The 9,151-nt window shown below is 41.3% G+C and overlaps 1 protein-coding gene across 1 annotated transcript in view; it reads left to right on the top strand.

Annotated features, from left to right (window-relative positions):
• Positions 1–3,787: 3,787 nt before the first annotated feature.
• The window catches only part of LOC137996290 (tetratricopeptide repeat protein 28-like), a 28,913-nt gene continuing 23,549 nt past the window's right edge, over positions 3,788–9,151 (top strand). The window contains exon 1 of the mRNA XM_068841698.1: positions 3,788–7,835. Within this exon, the coding sequence (XP_068697799.1) occupies positions 3,788–7,835 (4,048 nt within the window). The remainder of the gene's footprint in view (positions 7,836–9,151) is intronic.

The raw sequence follows: 9,151 nt of genomic DNA on the forward strand, positions 1-9,151 counted from the left end.
GATTATCGGCAGGGTTTCATGTGGTACCATAACATTGCCGTTAAGTGAAACAGCGTTATAGAGTTAGTCCGTCTAATGAGACATTCCCTCAAAAATGGTTGAAGCTGGTTTGAGCCACCTTGACACGCATGCGCTAGTTTCTGGATAGTTTATACATCAATGTTTTCGACACATACAACGGAATTAGCATGCTTGTGGTCAATATAATTCTCTAAAACCCGCAGACCACCACACCGTTTATGTCTTGTAGGTTGGAAAGGATTTCTTGTTCGTTAAAGTTCAGAAAGAGAGAGAGCGAAATCTATTCATAATCTAGGTGCAAGTTTCATTCAGAAAATGTGATTAAAATATTTATTCAAGAAAAGCACAAAAATTGCGCAAGGTGGGTGTACGGCTGTGAGGGTGCATATATTTCTTATTGTACTTATTATTTTTATTAGTATGATATTTATGTAATAATATTATATAAATTATACATAATACCAATATAAAATTATATACTATAATAAAGTTTCTATATAACGCCTGCTCTTATTGGTTTAAACAGTGTGCTTTATGAGAGTACAAAGCACGGAACAAACGAAAGCTCACGCCATCATCCGCAGAAATGACAGATAAATTTCCGAATTTTTCCTTGGGTATTATTGAACAGTTTGTTATCCAATTGTCATATTGGAAACGTGCAGGTTTTCATGGGCAACAATTCAGCCGGTTTTCACTGAACATAATGATTTAGATCCTCTTTTTTGCTGTTTTTTACGGACTGAAACATAGAGGCACTTGTTTTTCCTGAATAAGTCCGGCCGGGTGACTGAATCAGTTGGAAGGCTCTCTGGGTATAAATCGGCGTCTCAGTTACCGTGACTAACTGTACGAAATCAGTCAACTGATTCACTTTAGTAGGGAACGAGAGCAACAAGGTGAAAAAGAAATTTCTGTTAATACTGTTAATAAGGTTTATAGAACAATGCTCTCAGCAAATAGGACAAGCCGGCGATGGACACCTTTTCATTTCTCTGCTCACGAGTTAGAAGATCCAACTGAATCAGCCGGTTACCATAAATTCACAACTGAATCAGTTATTGACATGAATAGCGCCGGTTAATAGCGGAAGACCATTTCCTCGCACTCGTAGTAACTTTTGCTGTTCTCTGGGTCAACTGAATAAGTCGGGTTGTGTGACTGAATCAGATGGAAGGCTCTCTGGGCAATCAAGCTTTTCGCGTACGAAATCAGTCAACTAAACAAGTCCACGAGACTTGACGCAGTTATCAGTGAGACAACTTTATGGTATATGGACCTATATGCAAAGAGATATATATGCATCACTGTTCATATGCTTCTGGAACTAAAGAGGACAACATCAGTGAATAAGCAAAGGAAAACAATCCGTCACGCCAATTTAAACGACACCAGCACGAGCGCAAATGTCACGGGCACGTGTCTACAATGTAATTCAATTCACAATCGCAATAATTGAATTTACCAGAGAATGATTCAAAGCTTTTTTTCTACTTGTTCTTTTATTTTTCTTTTCTAGTTGCCCGCTAAAGCAAGGCTTCCAAGGCAAATAATTATTTACAGAATGTAAAAAAAAATTGACTTCGACTTGGCAACAGCTATGGATTGAATTGCCGATATGTGATCTCTAATTGGATTTATTTGAGCGCTAAGACACGGCAAGAAAAGCAGTCGATGTTTCTTATTACAAAGGTTGTAAGGGGCGTGCAATTCATCCCAAGAGCTCGTACATTAAGGGCTTAATAAGTGTTTGTTTGATTGGGATCAAACCCAGATCTGCCTGCAAGTGCCAACATTCATGCACAACGGGCGAAGTAAGTACATGTAATTGCTGTTTTTCCTTTAATTATCCGTGCGCATGTGTAATAATTATAAGTAATGCAGCTTTCTCAAAAAATAGCATGCCTTGCCTGCGTTTTGGCTGGTAAGGAACAAGTCCGTATTGCAAGTGATTTTTTTCTCCCATAAATTAAACAGTGATTTAGCAGTCGGTATGAAAATTGTCTGCTTGAAGGTCACGAACAGTTTCAATATTGACGGTAAGTCAAAGATTGCTTTATGTTCATAAAGAAATTAAAGATTAAATAATGTGTAAACAAATTGGCACGAACACAGGGTTCTCCCTAGTTTTCAGCACAACTGGTAAGGGATCTTTTCAAACCGGTAAAGCATTTGGTTAATGTTGGATGTTCTGCAACGGATAAGTGACTTCTGAGCGTTTGCAGGCGGTAATAAGTGCTCTTACAAGCGGTAGATATTACCGGTTACTGCCTAATAAGGAGAACCCTGGAACGTGGTTGCTTTTCATTGGCTCAGACAAAACTGCTTCAGTTGTGGTTTGATTTGAGCCAGATAACTTGTCATCACAAGAATTACGATTGGCGGGGAGGGTATGAAACAGTCGACTGATTCAGTACTGATAAGCCACCACTTGATATTTGATTCCTATTGGTTAAAACTGTACTGAATCAAACATTCCAGTTTGTAATTTTGCATTACAGTTTGGTTTTAGCCGGTGTTAAGGGTTAAGCCGCGCTCCCCTTTCACTGCCATGTGTGATGCCCATTCATGTGGGCAGGCGCAATTTTTGTCATTACCTCTCCAAATCGGATCAAGATGCCGTGGGCAAATCGTTGTACCCAAATCTAAAACCTGATTCGATAGGCAATGGTAAGCCAATGAAGTTCTTAGAGAGCTACTGTAGTAAAGTAAATGGTTAGAGCCCAAATACTAAACCCTTTCAGCCCCACGGGGTTCCCCATTGACGAGTAAAATAGTCTGGCGTTAGACAGAGTAAAATCTATAAGTGGCACTATTGGGAGTGAAAGGGTTATCAAGACTCCATTGGTAGTACGGTGTCTAAGTGGCTACCCACATGTACGCATTGCGTACCTACTTTTTTAAACAACCCCGAGAAATACGAAAACACAATAGTTTCAATGTCCTGACTACAGGATGCTAAACTGGCACAGCAAAATTAATTGAGCAGTGAGGGAATAACTATCTTAAGCCAATTTTTGAAATGCCTTTCTTCATCAGGGTTTCCCAAGGAATGATTTTGGCGTATGGAGAAAGAGAGGGAAAGGCATAATTTGAATGGCCGGATTATGCATCTCTTGTATAAAAACGGCCAATTCTGTCCTGACGAGCAGCCTTTCTCAATGGAAACGTGTGAGCAGTTCAATTAGCTCATTCAAAGTCCCTGGATCAAAAGACATGGAGTAACCAGATATCCAGACAAAACAAATTGTGACAAAAAAACAAGCAATTCCGACATTGGATAGATTTAGACATGAAATAAAAAATTATGAGTTTGACGTCAATTTCAGAAAATTGAATATTACACTATTAATGGCATCCCATCCTGTTAGGAACTTTTAATTAGCTTTCGATAAGAAAGATGAAATGGGATGCCATCGCTTTTCTATAGGCTGTTTTTCCCTCATTTACATAATAGAATTTCTATTTTTAATGTTCCGTGATTATTATTGTATAAAACGCTCTTAGTCTGTTAAATGCCCAAGTATTTATTCTGTAACAACTGTCTCCATTAGCCGAAATCATTCCTTGGGAAACCCTGATGAGGAAAGGTATTTTTCTTTCGGAAAACTAGCTTAAGATAGTTATTCCTTCACTGTTCAATTCACCTTGCTGTGCCGGTTTAGCATCCTGTACTCAGAGCAGTGAAGCTATTGTATTTTCATTCATTATCTTCTATGTGCACCCCAGATTTCTGAGAAAAACTTCCTGGTCTTGATTATCAGCAATGGTGGATAAAAAGTTGGACCTTTTGGAGCTGTATATGCAAGAGCTTAGCGTTGCAAGAAAGGAGGGAGACAGACAAGGCAAGGGTTTGGCTTATTTCAATCTTGGTAGATACTATCACGGCACAGCTGACTTGAATCAGGCCATAAAAAATTACACAGAAGCATTAGCCATTTTTAAGGAAAAGGGTTTCAGGGCCTTAGAAGGAGCAGCCTATGGCAATCTCGGCAACGCTTATCAAAGTCTTGGTAATTTCAAGCAAGCCATAGAGTACCACCATCAAGATCTTAGTATTGCAAAAGAGGTAGGGGACAAGGCCGGAGAAGGAGGAGCCTATGGCAATCTCGGAAACGCTTATCAAAGTCTTGGTAATTTCAAGCAAGCCATAGAGTACCACCATCAAGATCTTAGCATTGCAAAAGAGGTAGGGGACAGGGCCGGAGAAGGAGCAGCCTATGGCAATCTCGGAAACGCTTATCGAAGTCTTGGTAATTTCAAGCAAGCCATAGAGTACCACCATCAAGATCTTAGTATTGCAAAAGAGGTAGGGGACAGGGCCGGAGAAGGAGCAGCCTATGGCAATCTCGGCAACGCTTATCAAAGTCTTGGTAATTTCAAGGAAGCCATAGAGTACCACCATCAAGATCTTAGTATTGCAAAAGAGGTAGAGGACAGGGCCGGAGAAGGAGCAGCCTATGGCAATCTCGGAAACGCTTATCAAAGTCTTGGTAATTTCAAGCAAGCCATAGAGTACCACCATCAAGATCTTAGTATTGCAAAAGAGGTAGGGGACAGGGCCAGAGAAGGAGCAGCCTATGGCAATCTCGGAAACGCTTATGACAGTCTTGGTAACTTCAAGCAAGCCATAGAGTACCACCATCAACATCTTGGTATTGCAAAAGAGGTAGGGGACAGGGCCGGAGAAGGAAAAGCTTATTGCAATCTCGGCAACGCTTATCAAAGTCTTGGTAATTTTAAGCAAGCCATAGAGTACCACCATCAAGATCTTAGTATTGCAAAAGAGGTAGGGGACAGGGCCGAAGAAGGAGCAGCCTATGGCAATCTCGGCAACGCTTATGACAGTCTTGGTAATTTCAAGCAAGCCATAGAGTACCACCATCAACATCTTAGTATTGCAAAAGAGGTAGGGGACAGGGCCGGAGAAAAAGCAGCCTATGGCAATCTCGGAAACGCTTATCGAAGTCTTGGTAACTTCAAGCAAGCCATAGAGTACCACCATCAACATCTTGGTATTGCAAAAGAGGTAGAGGACAGGGCCGGAGAAGGAAAAGCTTATTGCAATCTCGGCAACGCTTATCAAAGTCTTGGTAATTTTAAGCAAGCCATAGAGTACCACCATCAAGATCTTAGTATTGCAAAAGAGGTAGGGGACAGGGCCGGAGAAGGAGCAGCCTATGGCAATCTCGGCAACGCTTATGACAGTCTTGGTAACTTCAAGCAAGCCATAGAGTACCACCATCAACATCTTAGTATTGCAAAAGAGGTAGGGGACAGGGCCAGAGAAGGAGCAGCCTATGGCAATCTCGGAAACGCTTATGACAGTCTTGGTAACTTCAAGCAAGCCATAGAGTACCACCATCAACATCTTAGTATTGCAAAAGAGGTAGGGGACAGGGCCGGAGAAGGAAAAGCTTATTGCAATCTCGGCAACGCTTATCAAAGTCTTGGTAATTTCAAGCAAGCCATAGAGTACCACCATCAACATCTTAGTATTGCAAAAGAGGTAGGGGACAGGGCTGGAGAAGGAAAAGCTTATTGCAATCTCGGCAACGCTTATCTAAGTCTTGGTAATTTCAAGCAAGCCATAGAGTACCACCATCAACATCTTAGTATTGCAAAAGAGGTAGGGGACAGGGCCGGAGAAGGAGCAGCCTATGGCAATCTCGGAAACGCTTATGACAGTCTTGGTAACTTCAAGCAAGCCATAGAGTACCACCATCAACATCTTGGTATTGCAAAAGAGGTAGGGGACAGGGCCGGAGAAGGAAAAGCTTATTGCAATCTCGGCAACGCTTATCAAAGTCTTGGTAATTTTAAGCAAGCCATAGAGTACCACCATCAAGATCTTAGTATTGCAAGAGAGGTAGGGGACAGGTCCGGAGAAGGAGCAGCCTATGGCAATCTCGGCAACGCTTATGACAGTCTTGGTAACTTCAAGCAAGCCATAGAGTACCACCATCAACATCTTAGTATTGCAAAAGAGGTAGGGGATAGGGCCGGAGAAGGAAAAGCGTATTGCAATCTCGGCAACGCTTGTCAAAGTCTTCGTAATTTCAAGCAAGCCATAGAGTACCACCATCAACATCTTAGTATTGCAAAAGAGGTAGGGGACAGGGCTGGAGAAGGAAAAGCTTATTGCAATCTCGGCAACGCTTATGACAGTCTTGGTAATTTCAAGCAAGCCATAGAGTACCACCATCAACATCTTAGTATTGCAAAAGAGGTAGGGGACAGGGCCGGAGAAGGAAAAGCTTATTGCAATCTCGGCAACGCTTATCAAAGTGTTGGTAGTTTCAAGCAAGCCATAGGGTACCACTGCCAAGATCTTAGTATTGCAAAAGAGGTAGGGGACAGGGCGGGAGAAGGAAAAGCTTATTGCAATCTCGGCAACGCTTATCTAAGTCTTGGTAATTTCAAGGAAGCCATAGAGTACCACCATCAAGATTTTAGTATTTGCCAGGAAATGGAGGACCCAATAAGGCTGGCAATCGCATGTCATCATATTGGTCTTGTTCATGAATGTTTTGGCTCCTTGAGCAAAGCTCTTAATTACTATCGTCTAAGCAGTTATTATTTTGATGAAGTTAGGCGTCTTCAGTCAGAGGATGCATGGAAAATAAGCTTTCATGACACAAAGGGGTTTGTGTACACCGCTCTGTGGACAGCACTCTTGAAGAATGGAGAGGTTGATGAAGCTTTGTATGCTGCTGAGCAAGGACGAGCACAGGCTTTGGCAGACATTTTAAAGATGCAGTACAGCGTGGATGAGAAACCTAAGATGAAGGTAACCATCTCTTTGGTTATGAAAGATCTACCTTCACAAACTGTTTTCACAGCACTTGAAGGGAACACAATCAGCTTCTGGTTGCTAAGAGATGATATCGGCATACATTTTAGACGAAAGAAAATCGAAAATGAAGAAACCTTTCAGTCTTTGAGGTTCCCTGTGCACTCTTTGCAGCCCTTGTATGATGTCTTAATCAGTCCTATAGCGGACTTGATCCAGGGCGATGACTTAGTGTTTGTTCCTGATGGACACTTTTGCCTGGCTCCTTTTTCTGCAATGAGTGACTCTGTCAGGATCCGTGTGATTCCCTCGCTGACCGTTTTAAAATTGATCACTATTGCACCTGACGACTTCCAAAGTAAGAATGAAGCGCTGCTTGTGGGCGATCCATGCTTGAAGGAAGTCACTTACGGCACTGGTGAACCCATGTATGCACAGCTGCCATGTGCAAAAAAAGAGGTAGATATGATTGGAGAACTTCTGCAGACCTCGCCTCTTACAGGAAAAAATGCAACCAAAGCTGAGGTGCTGAAAAGAATGAGGTCAGTTGGTTTAATCCACATTGCTGCACATGGAGATGACGAATTTGGAGAAATTGCTTTGGCCCCAAATCCCGAACGCACATCCAAGATCCCAGAAGAGGAAGATTACATGTTATTGTTGGGCGATGTTCAAGCAGTTCGCCTTCAGGCAAGACTGGTTGTGCTTAGTTGCTCTCATAGTGGCCAGGGAGAGGTAAATTCTGAGGGTATTGTGGGAATAGCCAGGGCTTTTCTGTGTGCTGGTGCCCGGTCTGTTCTGGTGTCACTCTGGCCAATTGATGATGAAGCGACCTGTATGTTCATGGAGAGTTTCTATCAACACTTGGCAGATAGTAAAAGTGCAAGTACAGCTCTTCACCATGCCATGAAATCTCTTCAGGAGACAAAGAATTATTCGGCCATAAATTACTGGGCACCATTTGTGCTAATTGGCGATGATGTCACCTTCGAATTTGGGGAGCTCAAACACGAAAAGAATGGTAAGTGCCATTTAAATATAACTTTAATGACTGAATCGCTGTACTTTGTACATGTTTTTAATCAGGAAGTTGTTGAAAGGAGCAGGTACGTTCTTCACAGAGAAATGGCTTTATAAGCGGTTGCCAGAGTGGATATTTTCACTCGAACTGCTTTGGCTAATACCTAAATTAAATAATGTCTGCGTTCACCAACTCAGCTACTTCAGCTTCCTGCAGGTAGCTAGCTGTTTGAATCGTGTTATGATGGACTGACAGTGAAACTGATCCGTGATTGCCAGTTGCTTATGTCAAGTGAAGTGAGCTATTGAGGTCCTCAAGACTACATGTCAAAGTAACGCTGAATAGGAATTGTTGCTATTAACTAAGCACAAATAGTTAAATGAGTGAATTAAGATAATTGTTATATGATTTACTTGCCAATCAGAACGAAATTCCTTAGTGCCATTTAACCCACTACTTGTTTCTTTATTCATAGTTTTGTTTTTCTTCAGAAACGATGTCCTAAACGTAAAAAACCTACTTGGACTCTGATACGTCAATATGTTATTTTTCTTTCTTCGATGATATGAGTTATTGAAAGCAGTTCAATCATTGATACTTCAGTAGCAGTCAGACACAAGATATCATGCCAATTATAGTTAAAGTACCATGAGATTTCAGTAGTATTAAGATACTGCCCACGTCCTTACATTTGTGCCTTGTTTTGTAAGCATCTGTTCCAGGATAAGTTAATCACTTGATAGAAATCAGGGACTTAGCATAACGGTTTGCTTCCATGACTGAGGATCTAGCCGTCGTGTTAGTTTGGCTCTTGAAAATACTTCAAAATAACTCTAAGCTTTTTGCGGTATGTTTCGCGGGTGACAAGTATACTCTTAAGCTTGCTATACCAACTTTACATTTACAATATTATTAAGTGACCGTCTCGAGGAATGTGTATTTTCTGTGTTTCCAAAGCTAAATAAGCAAATTAATTGTTTTGGAAGGCAAATGTCTATAAGCTAAAAAACAACCTAGGAAAGTAGAAATGTTTGGAAATTACATATTGATGTACGTACTAGAAAGTATGTATAGTATGTGAAAATTGCTAGGGCCAAGATTCCATTAACCAATGAGAGAGAATCCCCCATTCAGTGTCAATTTTAAAAGCAGGTTTTGGGGGAAAATGAACAATAGACCAAATTGATTAACTCAGTGAAGGGGGTAGTTTCTAAAGACACTGTGGTGCTGCGTTGGTGGGTAAGTAGTACACAAAAAGTTTGGTTTTATCAACGGAGTTGATAATGTGAATTGGCCACTGTACAGAGATTCTAAAT

The sequence above is a fragment of the Montipora foliosa genome, chromosome 3 (assembly GCF_036669935.1).
Source record: "Montipora foliosa isolate CH-2021 chromosome 3, ASM3666993v2, whole genome shotgun sequence".
NCBI lineage: Eukaryota > Metazoa > Cnidaria > Anthozoa > Scleractinia > Acroporidae > Montipora > Montipora foliosa.